The sequence below is a fragment of the Schistocerca serialis genome, chromosome 1 (genome assembly GCF_023864345.2).
Source record: "Schistocerca serialis cubense isolate TAMUIC-IGC-003099 chromosome 1, iqSchSeri2.2, whole genome shotgun sequence".
Classification (NCBI taxonomy): Eukaryota; Metazoa; Arthropoda; class Insecta; order Orthoptera; family Acrididae; genus Schistocerca; species Schistocerca serialis.
Genome location: NC_064638.1, coordinates 1068612161 through 1068635055, shown reverse-complemented (window position 1 = coordinate 1068635055; position 22895 = coordinate 1068612161). Strand labels below are relative to the sequence as shown.

General features: G+C 44.3%; 1 protein-coding gene across 1 annotated transcript in view; it reads right to left on the bottom strand.

Annotated features, from left to right (window-relative positions):
• The window catches only part of LOC126415797 (headcase protein-like), a 744911-nt gene that overhangs the window by 530014 nt on the left and 192002 nt on the right, over window positions 1–22895 (bottom strand). Inside the window, exon 2 of the mRNA XM_050083457.1 lies at window positions 8110–8206. Coding sequence (XP_049939414.1) covers window positions 8110–8206 — 97 coding nt within the window. The remainder of the gene's footprint in view (window positions 1–8109; window positions 8207–22895) is intronic.

Genomic DNA, 22895 nt, shown 5'->3' with positions numbered 1-22895 from the left:
TCTTTGGTCCACATTATGACAATGAATCGCAATGCTGGAAGAGAAGACACAACATAGAAATCCATGAGCTATCACAACAACCAACGATAGTAGTTGTTGTTGTGGTCTTCAGTCCTGAGACTGGTTTGATGCAGCTCTCCATGCTACTCTATCCTGTGCTAGCTTCTTCATCTCCCAGTACTTACTGCAACCTCCATCCTTCTGAATCTGCTTAGGGTATTCACTCTTGGTCTCCCTCTACGATTTTTACCCTCCATGCTGCCTTCCAATGCTAAATTTGTGATCCCCTGATGCCTCAGAACATGTCCTACCAACCGGTCCCTTCTTCTTGTCAAGTTGTGCCACAAACTCCTCTTCTCCCCAATTCTATTCAATACCTCCACATTAGTTATGTGATCTCCCCATCTAATCTTCAGCATTCTTCTGTAGCACCACATTTCGAAAGCTTCTATACTCTTCTTGTCCAGACTACTTATTGTCCATGTTTCACTTCCATACATGGCTACACTCCATACAAATACTTTCAGAAACGACTTCCTGACACTTAAATCTATACTCGATGTCAACAAATTTCTCTTTTTCAGAAACGCTTCCCTTGCCATTGTCAGAATTCTACAAGACTGAATCGGCTGGACATCTGATGATAATGAAAGAAGACCAAATTGTGTTAAGAATATACAGGGAGAAACCATATGACAAAAGTCCAAGGGGGAGACCCTGGAGTGCGCGGTCACATTCCAAAGAGGTTTATCAATACACATGAAGGCACTTTTCTAAATCCCAGCACTGCAGTAAATAACTTATTATCGAGGAATAATTATAAAATGGCTACCCCGCTGTCATTTATCCTAAGGGTGCATTGCACTGAGGTTCTTTTTTTATCGCGACTAGTTTTCACTATGGTACCGGAACTCTAAAGCTACAGTGGGAGCGCAGACGTACAAGTCTGCGATTCGGTGGAGACCTTGATGTTACCAAATGCGACTCGCACACGCCACTCTTCTCCTGACGACTCGGACGCTGGATGTTTCCCGAGCAGCGCAGCTGGGCCTACACTCGAATACCCACGGATGGCCTACGTGCTTCCCAATCTCTCACGCTCTCCTGCGCACGTTCTCAATAATAATACCGGAGCACCTCATGGCATCTCCAGGGCACGTATCCACCACGTGACGCCGACACGTGGCTTCAGTGGCAACGCCTTTCACAGGATCTGGCGCCTCTGGCATTCTCACACCAGAAAAACTTCTTCTGCAAACATTATTCACAAAATTCCTAGACAGAAATTTCTTAATAAACTGAAATTATCAACTATAATTTCATAGCTTGAGCTTTCGCTAGTACTACTTTATCAACTGGCTTCAACATATGCATGAGAGATTAAACTGCAGATGGAACACAAGCTTAGATTTCTACATCAACGTATCCATCTACACTACTGGCCATTAAAGCTGCTACACCGGAGAAGAAATGAAGATGATAAACGGGTATTCATTTGCTAATATATTACACTAGGACTGACATGTGATTACATTTTCACGCAATTTGGGTGCATAGATCCTGAGAAATCAGTACCCAGAACAACCACCTCTGGCCGTAATAACGGCCTTAATACGCCTGGGCATTGAGTCAAACAGAGCTTGGATGGCGTGTACAGGTACAGCTGCCCATGCAGCTTCAACACGATACCACAGTTCATCAAGAGCAGTGACTGGCGTATGACCAGACGTTTTCAATTGGTGAGAGATCTGGAGAATGTGCTGGCCAGGGCAGCAGTCGAACAGGACCTGCAAAATCCGGTCGTGCATTAACCTGTTGAAATGTAGGGTTTCGCAAAGATCGAATGAAGAGTAGAGCCACAGGTCGTGACACATCTGAAATGTAACGTGCACTGTTCAAAGTGCCGTCAATGCGAACAAGAGCTGACCGAGACGTGTAACCAATGACACCCCATACCATCATGCCGGGTGATACGCCAGTACGGAGATGACGAATACACACTTCCAATGTGCGTTCACCGCGATGTCGCCAAACACGGATGCGACCATCATGATGCTGTAAACAGAACCTGGATCCATTCGAAAAAATGACGTTTTACCATTCGTGCACCCAGGTTCGTCGTTGAGTACACCATCGCAGGCGCTCCTGTCTGTGATGCAGCGTCAAGGGTAACCGCAGCCATGGTCTCCGAGCTGATAGTCCATGCTGCTGCAAACGTCGTCGAACTGTTCGTGCAGATGGTTGTTGTCTTGCAAACGTCCCCATCTGTTGACTCAGGGATCGAGACGTGGCTGCAAGATCCGTTACAGCCATGCGAATAAGATGCCTGTCATCTCGACTGCTAGTGTTACGAGGCAGTTGGGATCCGGCACGGCGTTCCGTACTACCCTCCTGAACCATATTCTGCAAACAGTCATTGGATCTCGACCAACGCGAGCAGCAATGTCGCGATACGACAAACCGTAATCGTGATAGGCTACAATCCGACCTTTACCAAAGTAGGAAACGTGATGGTACGCATTTCTCGTCCTTACACGAGGCATCACAACAACGTTTCACCAGGCAACGTCGGTCAACTGCTGTTTGTGTATGAGAAATCGGTTGGAAACTTTCTTCATGTCAGCACGTTGTAGGTGTCGCCACCGGCGCCAACCTTGTGTGAATGCTCTGAAAAGCTAATCATTTGCATATCACAGCATCTTCTTCCTATCGGTTGAATTTCACGTCTGTAGCACGTCATCTTCGTGGTGTAGCAATTGTAATGGCCAGTAGTGTATATTCTGCATGCAACTTTACGGTGTGCGGGTAGTTTGTGTGGTGACGGCTCGTGGAAGAACGATTGCTCGAATCTCTCATTTCATCTTCATGATCTTATTCCGAGATATACGTAGGAGGGAGCAGTATAATGCCTGACTCTTCTAGGAACGTTTGTTCTTAGTAAACTAATCTGTGCTGCCGAACGCTTCCCACGCAGTGTCTGCTACTAGAGTTCGCTAGCACTTCTGTGAGGCTTTCGCGCTTACTACATAAACCTGTAAAAAATGCGCTACACTTCTTTGGATCTTCATTTCCTCTATCAATCCTATCCCAGATTGATGAGCAATATTCAGGTATAAGTCGAACGATGGTTCTGTCACCCACCTCCTTTTCAGGTGGACTAAATTTCCAGAGGGTTCATCCAACAGATATCAGTTTGGCATCTGCCTTAACTGCGATTATTTTTATGTGGTCATTCCACTTTAAATCGCTCTGTGAGCACGGAGGTATTTTATGAATGTGACTACTACTACTGACTGCTCAGCTTACGCGTAATCGTACAATAACGGGTCTTTCCAGCTACGAGGGGCGTTCCGTAAGTGATGCAACGCATTTTTTTCTCAGCGAATTTCGGTTGGGTTGGGTAGTTTGGGGGAGGAGATCAGACAGCGAGGTCATCGGTCTCATCGGATTAGGGAAGAATGGGGAAGGAAGTCGGCCGTGCCCTTTCAAAGGAACCATCCCGGCATCTGCCTGAAGCGATTTAGGGAAATCACGGAAAACCTAAATCAGGACGGTCGAAGCGGGATTGAAGCGTCGTCCTCCAGAATGCGAGCCCTGTGAGCTAGCCACTGCGCCACCTCGCTCGGTCAATTTCGGTTGGAAAATGATGAATTTGTAGTGCGACGTCTTGGAATATTCCCGCTTCAGCCCCTATGGTTTCCTGAAGTTCCGATAGGTGGCGGCGCTATACTTAACCTTCACAACGGCGTCTGTAACGGAAATGCGTTCCAAGCAGAGCGCTCCCATTGAGTTTCTTTTCCTGGAAAAGAGCAGCATCGCAAATCTTCATACACCCTTGCAAAACGTCTATGGAGACCTGGCAGTGTACTAACGCACGGTGAGTCGTCGGGCGAGGCGTCTGTCATCATCACAAGGTCGCGCAAACCTGTCCGATCTCCCGCATGCCGCCTGGTCGCACACAGCTGTGACTCTCGCAATGTTGGAAGTTGGAACGTGCTGGAAGTTGGAACGTGCGGACACACTCATTCGAGGTGATCAACAGATCACAATCAGCCACCTAGTTGCACTACTGGACATTTCTATTGGCAGTGGTGACACACTCGCCAACCACTTGGGTACTCAATGGTGTGTGTCCGCTGGGTTCCATGCCGCGTAACAGAAGACCATAAAGAGCAACAAAGGACCACCTGCCACAATGAAAGATGTACTCCGCTGGAAGCAGTGCGTGGTTGATGGGGAGATTATCGATTCAGCGGCACCTCTGACGTCGACCAGTAGTATGGTACCATGCAGGCACACACGCCCTCCTAGTAAGGTGGCATAAGGCCGTGGCATTCAACGGATATTATGTTTAAATAAAGGGTTTTGTAGCAAAAAGAATGGGGAATAATACCGTGTATTGGAATTATGAATAAAACCAACTTGCTTCCACAAAAAAAAAATGTGTTGCATTACTTACTGTACGCTCGTCGTATTCATCCACAATACAGAGTGTCCCATTGAAACGTCCCTGATTTCAAAGACCCAGGAAAAACACACACAGTAGATATGACAAAGAAAAATGCACCTCATTGTAGATCATCTCAAAGAATTTATTTATTTATCATCAATACACCTCTACATGTGAACCGTTTGTGGCACGAAGAATATCGAGACTGTATTCAGTTTCATACCAAGTTCTTTGTAACATTTCCTCTGTTATTGTTGCAATCGCATTAGTGATGCGATGTCGCAACGTAGGAATATCGTCCACTTTGGTCGCATACACGCGGTCATCCACGAATCCCCACATGAAGAAATCAAGCGGCGTAATGTCAGGTGAACGTGGTGGCCAGGCAATGTGTCCTCCGCGCCCGACACAACGATTAGGAAATTTCCTATCCAGGAACTTGCGAACAGCTGTTGACCAATGCGGCAGAGCTCCATCTTGAAGAAAAATGATGTTGGGTTGCAAGTCTTGTATCTGAGGGTAAACAAACTGCTCCAACATGTCCAGATACACTGATCCATTCACTGTTTGTTCTGCAAAGAAGAACGGTCCAACAATCCTGTCGTGCATTAGCCCACACCAGACGTTTAGTTTAGGGCTATCACGAACATGTTCAATGACAACGTGCGTATTTTGCGAACCGCAAATCCGAACATTATGCCTAATAAGCCTTCCCGATAGATGAAAGGTTGCCTCATCTGAGAATAAACATCTTTCCAGGAAGCTGGCATCCATATCAATACGCTGCAGCATACCCACAGGAAATTGTTGTCGGCGTGGTTGATGTTGAGATACTGCAGAGAGATTATGGATTTACTGAAGAACTATGACGCACTTCTTGAATTTCTGATCAAACACTAGTGATGAAACTTTCTTCCACCACAAAGACGTGAGCAAGCTAACTCTAGGTAAAGTACTATCGCATTGATGTGAATTAGTAACCTTCGGTTAAGACACAGGTTGATGTTCAATCGTTACAATTTAATCAAGAAATGCAATAATGATTTGGGACACACATTTTACCATACGTATACTAGATTTTTTTCGGCTTGTTCCCGGGTATTTTTTAGATTTTACATGTATTACAGGCTCCGGAATCTCGTGTTCTGGGATTTCCCCGGAAAGCAAGAAATATCACAGATAGTAAGTTTTTATTTAACGAAATTGGAGTTAACAGAAGGGCGGATACAAGAAATGAGTAAGGAAATCGGTCACTTACTTCTAATAGACACACTCATAACACACAGCGAGTTGCCACACAAGGCACTGGACTCGCTTTCGGGAGGAATGGAGTTCAAATTTTCATACGGTCATCCAGAATTAGCTTTTCTGTAGTTTCCTTACATCAATGATGAAAAACTGCAGACGTCACATGAAATACACGGCCTTCAAAATGTCACTTTTCATTCGTAGGCACGCGCGCTTGGTGCTTTGAGGAGCGAGCTGTGATTGGAGCGCAACAGTTTTCTGCAGACTACTAGCAAAGCTACTAAGCGAAGTGGTGCTACAATTAACAGAGATGAGGAAGAAATCAGAAGCCAGCAAGTAGTATAAGTTGTTAGTACAATACTTAAACAGCGGTCACACGTACAGGAGAAAAAGTTATAACAAATCGCCACGAAGCGTGCACACACACACACATAGAGAGAGAGAGAGAGAGAGAGAGAGAGAGAGAGAGAGAGAGAGAGAGAGGAAAAAAAATAAAAAATAAAAAAAAATAAAATATAAAAAAATAACAATGGATCGTGGTACAGCGGTTAATAGTGTCGATTCCTGCTGGTATGGAACTTTCGTGTGAAAATGTATGTTTCCTGCGAGCGACCCCTCTTACGCATTTGGTTTTCCCCTTTCCCTAAACGCAGAGGCGGTGGACGACAATCGGGGCCTAAGCAGAGAGAAATGTGGAGCGGTCCCGGGTGAGTTGCAGCAAACACTGCAGAGCGTAGTATTAACCGACGTGTAACGTGGTGTATCGTACCGCTACTGAAACCAGTTCCGCGGTTTTTTCCAGCGTACAGCCGTCCAACTGCGCAGCTCCGTGACCCATGGTCCCCCTCCTTATATCCACGGCCTTGCGTCATTCCACTCACCGCACTAGGAAAACAAGAGCGTATTATACATACCAAGAGCGGAATATGTGGTATCGTATGCTGGAAAAAATACTGTCGAATTCTTTGCTCGTAAAATATGGAGCACACAGGAAACCTCCCTTGCCCAATATGGCTCCTTCAAATAAAAACTGCTTCTAGCAACAATTCTCCAAACCAGGCTGGGTAAAAAATAGTCATCGACTGACAGCAGTATTTGTACTGAATGCAGTTGTTATTTTCCGACGCCTAACAAGTTAGTATGGCTCACGACCTAGTGTAGATCTATCCTAATTGACGCCCCTTTGGCCGTTTGCGTCCAGGTTTGTTAAGTGTGATAGTTTCGCATAGGTTACTGTAAGTAGTGTGTGTGTGTGTGTGTGTGTGTGTGTGTGTGTGTGTGTGTGTGTGTAGTGTCATATTAGTATTGGTGATATGACGATGAGAGAAGACAGAGGATGAATCCCGTGTCGACATACAGCCTGCTCCAACCGAAATGCACCAAGGGGACCGCCGTGTTTCTTATTCCCATCCGACGGACGGATCACCATAAATAAAAGTGATTACAAAGTAGTAACTACGGCTTCCAAGATATACTTATTTTTGATTAGTCTTTAATTTCGTCTCTGCAAAGCTAAAACTGTGTTTGATGCGAAACTGCTGTGGTGAGGAATAAGTAAATAAAACCTAGGTAAGGGTGACAGAATGAAGATGAAGCATCGTGCAGTGTTCTGTTGTGGTTCTATCTCCAAAGGCAATCTGCAAATAGACTCTGAAATGTTTAACAGTAATATGTTTCAGCAGATCACGAGGTGTGTGCTCCGGTAATGCAGCACACACTGACTTCAAGATAAGCTGCGTCCTAGTTTGGTAGTCAACGTCATTCTTCACCGTAAACTATGCGTTTTTCAATAACTAAAATGGTGAATGCAAGCATTATATTCGTTGAAAATGAAACTGTATTAAATTTAAATAAAAGAATTCCAGGGATTCCTTTCCAGTTGTATGATTTGTTTTTGAATGCAAGTCACATCTTTTTCGCATTCATCAAAAAATCTATTTAGAACCTCTGCATATCAAGGAGAGAAAATTCGAGATTTCGTGACAAATATTGCACGTCATCACAGGACGAAACGTACCACAGGAAACAGGAAAAACCAAAAACGAATAACTTCCCTTCACAATTGTTATGTAGCATTTTCTTTATCACAGACAGATTTAAAGTACCGAACACAACCCTTCATTAAAATAGGTCGCAAATATCATAAGCACCGTGGTCCACGCAGACAGCAATGACAGTTTACTATAGCTGCGTAGGCGGCGTGATGACGTTATTACACAGGAGCTAATCACAACGTTATGAATGTGTAGCATTTCGTTTAGTACAACAATTCTGATGTCTGTTTAGTACTCGTGTTAAGTCCATTCGGCTACATTAACTGAATACTTGTCGCCCGCGGATTAACCCGTGAATCTGATACGATAATTCCTGGAAACGGTACAGGTGAAAGGAGTGCCCTATTCTGCACTTACCTTGATGTGGTAGGAGTTGAGTTTGTGGCGTGGCAGTGAGTTGAAGGAGCTAAAATCTTGACGCCTGGAGAAGATGCCATTGCCGCCGGCACCCGCCCTGCAAAAACAACAGGAACAATTTATTAACTGGGGACAGTCAAGTACGTAAAGACTGTTACGTAAACGGGAAGTGCTTTCACTTCGTAACGGACTACGCTGTAAGAGCGATAATCGCATAGCGATATAGACACAACGATAAACAAACGTATTATTAAGTTTCTGGACTTTCCCGTGACACTTCGATTACCCGCATATATCCAATAATTTAGCAAATATAAATGGCACTCTCAGGATACCAATTCAGAATTACATGAGCACTTAACATACAGTAGGTAATGAGAACTGATTACTTTCAATACAAATATTACTAATCTTAACATTTTACATACATCGTTATAGCTCTTATTACCGGCCATACAAAATATGCAGCAGGATTATTACTCCAAGATAATAAATCTAATCTTATTTGGAGGTGCAGCTGGAATGTGGAGAACTACCTTAAGGTGGGTGAGTTATGGCCTCTTCATTATATTTATATATAAAATATGTATATGAAATCGAAGCGTAGGAGAAATGTCAGTATTTGGCTATGCTAATTGTTAATCTATAATGAGTATTAATGATTGCAGATTCAGTGACAAATATTCACGAACAAGCGGACCAACTGTTTCAGAGAGTTTTCTATGTAGTTCCTCCTCAACACTGCACAATTCTCTAGAAGCAAAGCAAAACAATCACTGATAGCTGCCAGCGTTTTTCATGTAGTGAAATGAGTTACCAGAATAAAGACAGAAACAATTAGTTTCATTATATGAGCAAATTCAAATTGCCCAGTTCCTATGTTACGTGGAGGTATTTTCAACAGGCATTTACAGGCACATGACTCGATAAATTTATATGAGAATGAATGGTAGCTAGTTTGCACGGTATGGTACATTACATGCAGTTCTCTTCGTAACGTTCACAAGGAAACTAATTAAGATGATACTGGATTTTCTGACGACAGCTATTCCTGTCGGATTTGAAACAAATTGTCACTGACAACGCATAACAGTCGTCTCTGGTTCCTTCGACTTGAATAATTTCACGACTATCGTTCTTACACGTGTTAACTGGTTGCGAGTAGTATACTATTCGGTGTAGATACACTATTCCTTGTAGGTAACTTCGGCAGTCCGCATTGACACACCAACAAATTACGCATTTCCATTCAAAGAGCGTCCAGGACACGTCTAACACGATAGATTCTTCTGCCATTGTCAAGCATGCTGACTCATTTTGCTGCATTGATTCCATACAACCGACTGGCACACTTGCAACACTCATTACCATTACTTACTTCAATGATGGTGGCTAACATGTCATCCAACGCGGCCAGTGGGCTCGTTTAAGAGCGTAAGTGGTATTCCGTCTTGTGAGCCTATGACGAAATGATGGAGTACACCTCCTGATCATCAGATTGTCCCAAACTGCGAGAGTATAACAAAAACCTTATGTGAGTGTCGTACTGAGCGAGGTCACGAGATTCTGTAGTTGAAACTGACCTACAGATGAGGATGACAGGCCTCGTTCCTCGAGAGAAGAAGCTTTGGTTCAAATGGCTCTGAGCACTATGGCACTTAACATCTGAGGTCATCAGTCCCCTAGAACTTAGAAGTACTTAAACCTAACTAACCTAAGGATACCACACACATCCATGCCAGAGGCAGGATTCGAACCTGCGAACGTAGCAGTCGCGCGGTTCCGGATTGAAGCATCTAGAACCGCCCGGCCATCGCGGCCGGCGTACATCAGTCATGAAAAAATATCTCATGAAAGCAAAATGAGATCAGCAGTCATAGTTGCACAGGCTATCCCAGGAGAACTGTTCAGTATTCGTGGATATGACAGGAACGGTCATTCGAAGCAAAGAAGTCTGGTAAACATGGGCTCTAAAGAGCTTAAGAGCTTAAGACCTTAAGAGCTATGAGCACTTCATCTTCTATGCTGTGAAATATATGTCTTCTACTGCAAACTCTTTTCTTTCCATATTTTGGGAGGAAGTAGTATGTATCAGCACAAGAAACAATTGTTCAGTAAACATCCGCTGTAAAATGCATACCTTGAAAGCGATGTGCAGTTGTTCATCTTCGCTACGGTGAAACACATCTCTCCACTGAGCTCAGAGCGGTAAAGTTACGCATTTTAGAGTCCCATTTTATTTGTTTACTACACAACGTTGTTTTGTTTTGGTACATACTTCCTCCTCACAAGATATTGAAGGCAAGGATCTCAAATTAGAAGAGACCTGGTTCACAGTATCGAAGATGAAGAAGTGCTCACAACTCTTAAAGTATGCATTTTAGAACACATGTTTACTACACGTTTCTGTTTAGAATTATTGTTCCTCTCACTTTATTGAGTATTAACCATTCCTAGTGAGGCATCAAGGCTAATTTAATAGTGTGTTTCTCTAGGCCATAAATATTTTATTAATTTACTGTCACTGTTCTGCCACTGGTCATCTTCAAAATGATATGAAATAAATTGATACAAAGAATCCCGTCAGTTTATTTGTTTGTGTCTTGGGGACTCAAGGTCGCGAAACAGCTGAGATCATAATTGCCCAATCTTGGCTTAATATGGGCCATTTTGCAGGGTAAGCGTTCTGTGGAGAGGAGCATAACGGTATTAGCAGGTGGGTAAATATTATACCGAATAAGGATAATGAGCTTGGTACTGTATACGAGAAACAAAAAACATACAGGAAAGGTAATGCGAAAAATTACGTTAACCCTCGTTTTTAAGGGGCCGTATGGTAAGAGTCTTTAAGGACAACCGGTGGCCACGATCGAAAATTAAATATGCTTCGTCACGTTCATGTGGCGAGTACAGAGCAGAACGTGTTATAAAGGCTCTGCTGTAACTGCTAATACCTCGGATAGTTCGGATGACACACATCAAAGCGTAAGGGGCTGGGAAGTGGCGCACCGCCATGGTCATTAAATTGAAAGGGATCGCCGCTCAACCGATCTCGATGGCTGGAAGGCAGTGTCCTATACGTAGTATAGTTCAGATCATATCGTCGTGACGAGATGGGACTAGATGATGGTTCAAATGGCTCTGAGCACTAAAAATGGTTCAAATGGCTCTGAGCACTATGGGACTCAACAGCTGAGGTCATTAGTCCTCTAGAACTTAGAACTAGTTAAACCTAAGTAACCTAAGGATATCACAAACATCCATGCCCGAGGCAGGATTCGAACCTGCGACCGTAGCGGTCTCGCGGTTCCAGACTGCAGCGCCTTTAACCGCACGGCCACTTCGGCCGGCCCTCTGAGCACTATGCGACTTAACTTCTGAGGTCATCAGTCGCCTAGAACTTAGAACTAATTAAACCTAACCAACCTAAGGACATCACACACATCCATGCCCGAGACAGGATTCGAACCTGCGACCGTAGCGGTCGCTCGGCTCCAGACTGTGGCGCCTAGAATCGCACGGCCACTCCGGCCGGCGGACTAGATGATATCGGTCAAATTGTAGAGGGGCTTAATCTCTTTGTACTTGTTTCCAAGGAAGAGGCGACAAATGCTCTTGCCAGAATTACATAACAATGCTAAGATCGAGGGAAGCAAGTGACGCTGTCTGTACAAAAAATGGTTCAAATGGCTCTGAGCACTATGGGACTAAACGTCTGAGGTCATCAGTCCCCTAGAACTTAGAACTAGTTAAACCTAACTAATCTAAGGACATCACACACATCCATGCCCGGGGCAGGACTCGAACCTGCGACCGTAGCGGTCACGCGGTTCCAGACTGTAGCGCCTAGAACCGCTCGGCCTCCTAGGCCGGCTTGTCTGCACAAATCGTAATTGTAAAAGTCACTTTTGTAACGACAATACTGACAATGTACTTAATATCAATATAGTTCAAGTCCGTTTGAAGATGGCCACTGGTCAAAGCGAGCCAGAAAATGAATACACTATCTGTGGACCAGACGAACGTACAATTACAAGGGGCGTTTAATAAATAACGCAACACAATTTTTTCCGAAAGCAGATTGGTATCATTCCGGACTCCACACACCATATTCTTCCCCACTCTTTTGGCTACAAAACTCCGTTTTTCAACGTAACCTCCGTTCAATGCGACCGCCTTACGCCACGTTACTGGGAGGGCCTGTATGCACGCAAGGTACCACTCTCCTCGTCGACGTCCGAGCCAACGCCTTGCTGCATCAAAAACGTCACCATCATTCATGTGCTGCTTTCGGCGGAGTGCCCCCGTGCACTCCACGTCATGGACGTGGGACGGTGCGAGATCCGGGATGTACAGTGGATAAAGAAAAACAGGCCAATGAAGTTTTGTGAGCTGCTCTCTGGTCCGCAGACTCGTGTGAGGTCTTAGGCTGTCATGGAGAAGTTTGCATTTTTGACGTGACCATCATGCTGAAGCGGTTTCCTCATTTTGCTGAGACTAGCACGATATACTTCATCATAAGGGAGGACATCAAACAGAATAACCCCCTCAGAATCACAGAAGCTCGTCGCCATGATTTCACCAGCTGAAGGTGCGGTTTTCAGATTTTTCTTCGGAGGGGAGCTGGTGTGACGCCACTACTCCGTGTATTCGAGGTGTTTGATTGTGATCCGTCGATCACTTCCAATGCGAGTGTCCGCACTTTCCAACACTACAGGAGTTACAGCTCCGTTGCCGCCGGCCGGCCGGCACGCGAGAGGTCGGACAGAATGAGATTTTTACTCTGCAGCGGAGTGTGCGCTGATATGAAACTTCCTGGCAGATTAAAACTGTGTGCAGGGCCGAGACTCGAACTCGGGACCTTTGCCTTTCGCGGGCAAGTGGTCTACCAACTGAGCTACCCAAGCACGACTCACGCCCCGTCCTCACAGCTTTACTTCTGCCAGTACCTCGTCTCCTACCTTCCATACTTTACAGAAGCTCTCCCGCGAACCTTGCAGAACTAGCACTCCTGAAAGAAAGGATATTGCGGAGACCTGGCTTAGCCACAGCCTGGGGGATGTTTCTAGAATGAAATTTTCACTCTACAGCCGAGTGTGCGCTGATATGAAGCTTCCTGGCAGATTAAAACTGTGTGCCGGACCGAGACTCGAACTCGGGACCTTTGCCTTTCGCTGGCAAGTGCTCTACCAACTGAGCTACCCAAGCACGACTCACGCCCCGTCCTCACAGCTTTACTTCTGCCAGTACCTCGTCTCCTACCTTCCAAACTTTACAGAAGCTCTCCTGCGAACCTTGCACAACTAGCAATCCTGAAAGAAAGGATATTGCGGAGACATGGCTTAGCCACAGCCTGGGGGATGTTTCCAGAATGAGTTGGTAGAGCACTTGCCCGCGAAAGGCAAAGGTCCCGAGTTCGAGTCTCGGCCCGGCACACAGTTTTAATCTGCTAGGAAGTTTCAGGTCGGACAGGTTTGCGCGACCGTGTTTCGATGATGACAGACAACTCGCTCAACGACTCACCGTCATCTTGTTTACTGCCAGGTCTCCGTGGACATTCTACAAGCGCCTATGAACATCTGCGATGCTCTGGTTTTTCGCCGAACTATACTCAATGATGGGAACGCACCTATCGGAACTTCATGACACTACAGGGCCTGAAGCGAGAATATTTCACATGTCCCAGGGCGAATTCTGTATTTCTTTTTTCCCCAACCAAAATCGCCCCTCGTAAATTACATAAACTCTGAAACATGCGGAATTCAATATAGGAAAGCGAAGGTGTCTTCGAGGGGAGGTATTCTAAGAGCTTACGGGGCCTCCCGCTCTTGAAAAACGGGCGAAACTGCAGCAGTATGGCAAGGTTTCATCCCAGGAGCCAACGCCAAGCCCGTTCGCTGCCAGCTGTCGCCAACTGTTCTGCACGTCTTGCCCTCCACGTGTTTTGGTAGCCAGGAACAGTGGCTGGACTCGGCTGGCTGCGTGCGGCCCACGGCCCACGCGGCGCGCGTGGGCGACCCGCAGGCCGGGGCGCGCCGGGCAGACGTGCGCCTCAATAATTCAGCGCTGACCGGCTTCTCGCCGCAGCGCGCTCCCTCGGGACCAGCCTGTCTCGCGCCGGACTGACTCGCGACGCACCGCCGTCATTACTGGCCGAAAGGGCAGCGGCCTGCGCTGCCGCCGCCTACCCACTACGACTTCACGCGATAGCTTCTCCGCGTTACGCTGAAGTCACCGTAATCAGCACCAAAAAGACTTTTCTACAATTTTTCACGAATGACGTCGGCTCAGTAACACAAGTTCGTCGCGCGCACGGATGATCAGTGAACCTCCCCATCGCACCCCCCTCAGATTTAGTTATTAGTTGGCACAGTGGATAGGCCTTGAAAAACTGAACACAGATCAATCGAGAAAACAGAAAGAAGTTGTGTGGAACTATGAAAAAAATAAGCAAAATATACAAACTGAGTAGTCCATGGGTAAGATAGGCAACATCAAGGATAGTGTGAGCTCAGGAGCGCCGTGGTCCTGTGGTTAGCGTGAGCAGCTGCGGAATGAGAGGTCCTTGGTTCAAGGCGCCATTTTTCTGCCAAACGTCTCTCGCGCTTCGTATGTTCGCCGTGCTTTTGAGTTGAATTGAAGTTCAGAGGACTTTTGGAAACGATTAAAAGGTATTTGAATTATTGAGAGACTTGTTATGCATGCATGTTCGATTTAGTTGTATATCGTTTTTAGTATGTAATTAGCGTTTGCGATCTTAAATACGAGTTGAAATAATGAAGCGTTTTGTGATGAAGTCGGTAGGCCTACATGTTTGAAGTAAACACGTTATTAATTGTACTGTATTGTTTTTGACAACTGTAATTCGTTCTGCAGACGTTGGTAAACGATGCCAGGTTGTGCTGCATTTGGTTGTTCCAATGGAGGCGAAGGTGGATTTCGCGTTAGCATTTCCACGCATTGAAGAAAGACCAAAGCAGTGGGCAGTATTTATTTAGTTACGCCTATAAAAATGTTTGGTTCTTCACTTTGCTCACAGAACTCTGAAAAGGTGTCAGTTTTTTTAAATATTTTTAGTCATGCAAAACGGGTAGGCCTATTACAATTTATTGCATTTATAAGCTCTTATTTCTTTTAACAGTTCGTGCATACTGGTAGCATCACAAGCTTTTCTGAAGCCAATATCTGACAGTCCTTGCTGGAAACGGAATGTTACTGTAATTGTTGTGCCATGCTCATTCGACTTTATAGCGTCAAACTTTATTTCGTTCCGAATCAGAACACTAGGCATTATTTTGGTTTCAGTATTATTGCCTGACTGTTGATGCAGGCAAGTTGTAAGCACGTTTTCCGCAGTTGTCGTGGTTGCTGAAACATTATTCATAGTAAATAATTGTAGGTACTCTTGAAGACAGTTTTTAATAGGCCTAGTTACTGTGGAGTAGAAGTGATACGGTAGTTTTCTTGATATATTTGGTCGTTATTACAGTAGCCTACATTTAACATTACCTGATTTTTGTAATCTTTTTCGTTTGTCATCTACTATGAAAGAAAGTCGTAAGCAGTTGTTTACTTGTGACATGCAAAAAGTTTGAAGACGTGACAAGAAGTACTAATACGTCTCACACTTTTTGCATGTCACAAGGAAACAACTGCTTACGACTTTCATTCATCTGACGAAATACAGGTACGTTAAATCTTTAGCGTTATGCACTTCCGATACAAAACAAATGCTATACACTATATTTTTTTATTTACGTTACTTTCATTGCAATATGTCTAGTAAACGAACTTTAAAAGATATAAATGCAAGTAACGAATAATTTTTACAGACACTGTATTAAATTTTCCTGTGCTGTACGTAGTAGGCTACTATGAGTATGTTATAGCTCTAAAGAAAGGCATTTAACGAAAGATTTCGCCATATTGTCTTGTGCTTTTGATTAGGTGAGTGGGTACTCCACTACTCCACTAATGACCATTCAAAAGTCACGCCCGCAGTTTGGCAGAAAAATGGCCGCCGAATCGTCCGGTTGGCCACTCTCTCCCTATACAGGCTCTCTACCTTTTCTCGTCGTTTTTCTTGTGTTCTTCAGCCCTAACGCTGTTTTGTACTACTCGACTACGGTATTATTTCACTCCGCCTCCCGTGACCGCTATCAGAAACACGCTGTAGCATTACAGTAAACATGTACAGCGATGACTCACGAAAGCGGATCGCAATGTGAATTACTACACAGTTGTGCATATACACTGACGCGCCAAAGGAATTAGTACAGGAATGAGTATTCATACACAGAGATATGTAAACAGGCAGAATACAGCGCTGCGGTCGGCAACGTCTATGTAAGTTAACGAGTGTCTGGCGCAGTTGTTAGATCGCTTACTGCTGCTACAATGGCAGATTATCAAGATTTAGCCGGACGAGGTGGCCGAGCGGTTCTAGGCGCTACAGTCTGGAGCCGCGCGATCGCTACGGTAGCAGGTTCGAATCCTGCCTCGGGCATGGATGTGTGTGATGTCCTTAGGTTAGTTAGGTTTAAGTAGTTCTAAGTTCTAGGGGACTGATGACCTCAGATGTTAAGTCTCATATTGCTCAGAGCCATTTGATCCATTGAGTTGACGCTTAAGTAGTGACACTGTGTCAGCTGTATGTATATACAGCTGACGTCCTTCCAGAAGGGTGGGCTATTTAAAAAAAAACTAGCAAATAAAAAGTGTAAAACTATTACTATAACTGATTAATAATAGTTTTTAATTAAACTGAAAACAAAAACAGTTCAGCCTTATTTGGGTTAAGTAGTCACTCTACCGCGCTCCAAAAGGAAATACTTATACGAGGGTTGGAACTTAAATAGTGGCAACTATTTATTCACAACAGATACAAAAGAGTTACATATTTGCACCTGTTACTGTCTTTCAAAGTAGTCACCAGCGTTGTTGCAGAACCCGGCCAACGATGTGGAAGGCGTAGTATACCGTTATCAGGGCCTGTTCTGTTGATGGTGCGAACGGAGCGGTCTACTACCTGTCGAATCTCTGGAACAGCTCTGAAGCGAACGCCACGAAGTGGTTCCCTCACCTTCGGAATCAAATCAAAGTCACAAGGACTTAAGTTCGGGGAGTATGGTGGATGGTACAGTATTTCCCAGTCCTATCGACCGGACACAGCAGCCACAGTTTGCGATGTATGCGCCCGCGCATTGTCGTGCAAAATGATGGCTGCGTTGCTCAGAAAGTGTCGCCGCTTCTTTCGCAAAGCAGGTCGCAGGTGATGCTTCAAAAACGAACTTTCATCACACTGGGGCTCTGACGCACTTTAGACTTTCGCGACGACCTATACCGACGCTATTCGTTGGACTGGCGTTTCAGTTTTGGCTTCGTGGCACTCGCTTCAGTACTGTATAATAAGGAAGATTGATGCAATGCACGTATTTTGTTTATCGAGGCATTTATGAGCCTATTAAAACGTTTTCGCAGTGTACTCATTAACATTTTAATTATTCGTCTTCACTGGTAAGTCGACAGATTTTGGGGTGGCATACACCATAAAATAATGAAAAACATACGGGCAGACTTTCACCAAGCATTTTATATGACCAATACTTCCTGACACGCACAGTAAGTTTAACATGTAGATTGTTTTCTGTCTGGCTGTTTGTTTTCAGTATAAATGTTGCAATGGATTTTAAACTAACCTATCAATGAACTGGAGACTTGAAACTTTCAACATAGCTTATAACTGGATGATGATGCAAAATTAACTCGCCTTCTTGTCTGATGTGTGGCGGATGTACAGTACTTTTTTCCAGTGCCATTTCCCCCTTTTCCTGTTCCAGTCGCAAATAGTTCGCTGCAAGAATGACTGCTGATAAGCCTCGGTGTGATATCGGATCCCTCTGAATTTTACCTCCACAGTCTTTTTGAGAGATACACGTAGGAGGAAGCAAAATATTGGTTGACTCATATGAAAAGAAACTACGATAAACCTGAAGTTTACATCGTGTCTCTGTAGTAATCTCATCAAATCGGTTGAAAAAAATTCACACACACACACACACACACACACACACACACACACACACACACACACACACACACACACACACACACGACTGAAAAGCAGAAAAGTATTTAAATAAAATCAGTTTTTACACACCATGTTTTTAAACAAAGTATCAAATAATTTTAGTTGCATACGGTTTCCCAGATGGCAGTTATAAGAGTCGAGGGCATGAAAGGGAAGCAGTAGTTGAGAATGGAGTGAGACAGGGTTGTAGCCTCTCCCCGATGTTATTCAATCTGTATATTGAGCAAGCAGTAAAGGAAACAAAAGAAAAATTCGGAGTAGGTATTAAAATCCATGGAGAAGAAATAAAAACTTTGAGGTTCGCCGATGACATTGTAATTCTATCAGAGACAGCAAAGGACTTCGAAGAGCAGTTGAACGGAATGGACAGTGTCTTGAAAGGAGGATATAAGATGAACATTAACAAAAGCAAAACAAGGATAATGGAATGTAATCGAATTAAGTCGGGTGATGCTGAGGGAATTAGATTAGGAAATGAGGCACTTGAAGTAGTAAAGGAGTTTTGCTATTTGGGGAGCAAAATAACTGATGATGGTCGAAGTAGAGAAGATATAAAATGTAGACTGGCAATGGCAAGGAAAGCGTTTCTGAAGAAGAGAAATTTGTTAACATCGAGTATAGATTTAAGTGTCAGGAAGTCGTTTCTGAAAGTATTTGTATGGAGTGTAGCCATGTATGGAAATGAAACATGGACGATAAATAGTTTGGGCAAGAAGAGAATAGAAGCTTTAGAAATGTGGTGCTACAGAAGAATGCTGAAGATCAGATGGGCAGACCACATAACTAATGATGAAGCATTGAATAGAATTGGGGAGAAGAGGAGTATGTTGCACAACTTGACAAAAAGAAGGGACTGGTTAGTAGGACATGTTCTGAGGCATCAAGGGATCACAAATTTAGCATTGGAGGGCAGCGTGGAGGGTAAAAATCGTAGAGGGAGACCAAGAGATGAATACACCAAGGAGATTCAGAAGGATGTGGGTTGCAGTAAGTACTGGGAGATGAAGAAGCTTGCACCGGATAGGGTAGCATGGAGAGCTGCATCAAACCAGTCTCAGGACCGAAGACCACAAAACAACAACAACAGTTTCCCAACTCCATACAGATAGTATAAAATAATTTGTGATTCAAAATGAAAATACTTGTAACATTAAGACGAAAAAGGGGGAAGCATGCAATATACAATTGATGCATGAATACTTCACTTCCATAAAATTACCTATTGTGTGTGACCCACGTTTTCGTTGAAAATCTTACAAGTTTTTTCATAGGTACTAAAAATTCAGAATCACGAATTTTCAGAACCATCTGGATTAGGGAACTGTTTAGGGCTAGTAGAAGTTATTATTTTAGTTAGATTTAAAAACGTCGTATATTAAAAATTTATTTTTATTTAAAAAATATTTCAGTGATGAAAGCCGAAAACTCACCTTATTTAAATTTAAAAAGAATGGCCGTCCACAAACAAATTTCTACGCAAATCATGCGCATTTCTACAAGGACACCTGGGCTGTCAATTGGTGCAGTACCAGGGAGTGAGGACACGAAATCTTCATGAGATGGCTCTCCAATAATGCAGAAGCTTCGCTTCGGAAAATTTTTGGTCTATTGCACGAGGGCTGCCGCTCTCGAGTGGTATTTAACATGCTCGTGAAACTCCAAACCTCGATTTCCCAAAAACGCTTGAGAAGCGCATCGTGGTAGAGCTGCGTTGTTATAGTACAACTGTGCGAAAGACGAACAAAATTGGCGACCCTCTGGCTACACGTTCCCTTTTAAGTGTTCTTCTTATTGTCTAACGAAAGTACTGCAGATACTCGTTTCAAAACTCGCTCTTCGATTCTGCTATAACGCTTCCGCATTTCTTTCGCAGGTCTTTGCATTCATTAACCTTTCTCAACAGCACTGATTCCTCTTGGGCACTGCTAATTAACCATATGACTGTACCCTGTATGCATAGAATGCGCTCACGCAAACAACACAACACTACTGTGTCAGTATGTGTTATGCCGATCGGAAAATAGACCCACCAGCGCTGCAATGAATAGCCCAGGTGCAAGAGTAGCGGTCATCATGTGTTTGTTGCTCAACTTCCTCCATGCCACTGAGCATTCAGCCGGTTCGCAGAGAATTTCAGACTTGTCGCTTGCATAATGCCTCCGACTATGACGTACTGCGGCAGCCGCATGCTTTTTCCATCAATTCTGGGGCAATTTTAGCACTGTAAAAGCTTTCAGATATGCTGGTAAATGATAGCTTGTAGTGGCTTAGGAATTTCAAATTTTGTTTGTTTGAAAGCCACATTATGTTACAAGCACAGAAAAATATCGAAAACACATAATGTTGTTACTTTTTCTCTTATTTTCAGTACCAGTAGCCTAATTAATACAGATTTTCAGGATGAGAAATATATCGTTTTAAAAACCTTAAATGATGCCTAAAGCAGTTATCAATGTGGAATCAGAATCACCAAGTAACGAATGTCTTGCAGTGTGCTCATAAGATTTGCGACAACGTAGTAAAAGTGAGATGAATACACTTTACTCTTAAAGCAGAGAGCACCATATTTTAAGAATAAGACTGAGAGTCGTTCGGCAAGATCATTGGAGATGGAGCAAGAACTCAGCTTGGAACACAATGGAACAGTAAAACACCATCTACAAAGGAAACTGCTAACAAAACACTGCTGTGACCCATCCTAGAAAACTGCACAATTGCGTGGGACCCATACCAAACATTAAACGTGGGACACCACAAACATACACTGAGGTCACGAAAGTCATATGTAAAGATGACGGTGTATCGCGTACACAAGGTATAAAAGGGCAGTGCAATGGTAGAGCTGTCATTTGTACTCAAGTGATTCATAAGAATATGTTTATGACGTGGTTAAAGTCTCATTACAGGAGTTAACAGGCTTTGAACGCTAAAAGGTAGTCGGAGATAGACACATGGGGTATTCCATTTCAGTATTCCAGTCCAATATTCCGATATCCACAGTGCCACGATTGTGACGAGAATACCACATTTCAGGCATTACCTCTCACCACGGACAACGCAGTGGCCGACCGCCTTCACTTAACGACCGAGAGCAGCGGCGTTTGCATCGAGCTGTCAGTGTTAACATACAAGCAACACAGCATGAAATAACCGTAGAAATTAAGGCGAGACGTACCACGAACGTATCCGTTAGGTCCGGGTGGTGCAATTTGGCGTTAATGGCTATGAAAGAAAAATGAGCGACACGAATACCATTGTTAACGGCACGACATCGCCTGCAGCGGCTCTCCTGGGCACGTGACCATATCGGATGGACCCTAAACGCCTGGAAAGCCGTGTCCTCTTCAGATGAGTCCGTCTTCCAATTAGTAAGAGCTCATGGTAGAGTTAGAGTGTGGCGCAGAACCCACGGAGCCATGGACCCAAGTTGCCTACAAGGTACTGCGCACGCTGGTGCTGGCTATATAATGGTGTGGACGGTGTTTACATAGAGTGGACCGGGTTCTCTGGTCCAACTCAACCCACCACTGACAGGAAATGGTTATGTTCGGCTACTTGGAGACCATTTGCAGCCATTCATGGGCTTCATGGTCCCAAACAACGATGGAATTTTTATAGATGACCGTACGCCATTGGTTTTAAGAATATTCTAGAAAATTTGAAAGAATGATTTGGCCGCCCAGATCGCCCGACATGGATACCATCGAAAATTTATGAGACATCGAGAGGTCGGTTAGTGCACGAACTCCTCCATTGGCAACACCTTCGCATTTGTGGACGGTTATAGAGGTCGCATAGTTCAATATTTATGCAGAGGAATTCCGGTTACTTGTCGAGTCTATGCTACGTCGAGCTGCTGCACTATGCCGTGCAAAATGATGTCCGAGACACTAATAAGAGGTATCCCATGAATTTTCTATAAAAAAAGCACCAAAATGGTCACAGATTTGTTTGACACACGGAAGGGTGTCACGGAAATGCTGAAATGGGTGAATTGGCTGATGTTCAAAGATAAACGTCAACTATCTCACGAAAGCCTACTCAAGCGTCTTCAAGAACCTGTACTGAGGAATCCAGGAATATACTCCACACCGACACATATAACTCCAAAATGGGCCTCGAAAAAATGATGATTTACAACGCTCACAGCGGCGTTGAAACATTCTTCCAGCGATCAATACACCAAATACTGAAGAGCCAAAGAAACTTTACACTTGCCTAAAATAGTTTAGGGACCCCGCGGGCACGCAGAAGTGCCGCAACATGTCGTGACATAGACTGACGAATGTCTGAAGTAGTGATGGAGGGAACTGACACCATGAACCCTGTAGGGCTATCCATAAACCCGTAAGAGAACGAGGATGTGGTGATCTCTTCTGAACAGCACTTTGCAAAGCATCCCAGATATGCTCAATAATGTTCCTATCTGGTGCGTTTGGTGGCCAGGGAAACCGTTTGAACTCGGATGAGGGTTCCTGGAGCCACTGTGTAGCAATTCAAAGTGTGTGGCGTGTCGCATTGGCCTGCTGGAATTGTCCAAGTCCGTCGGAACGCACAATGGCCATGAATGGATGCAGGTTATCGGACAGAATGCTTATGTATGCGTCACGTGTCAGAGTCGTGTCTAGGCGTATCAGGGGTCCCATATCACTCCAACTGCACACTCCCCACACCACTACAGAGCCTCCACCAGCTT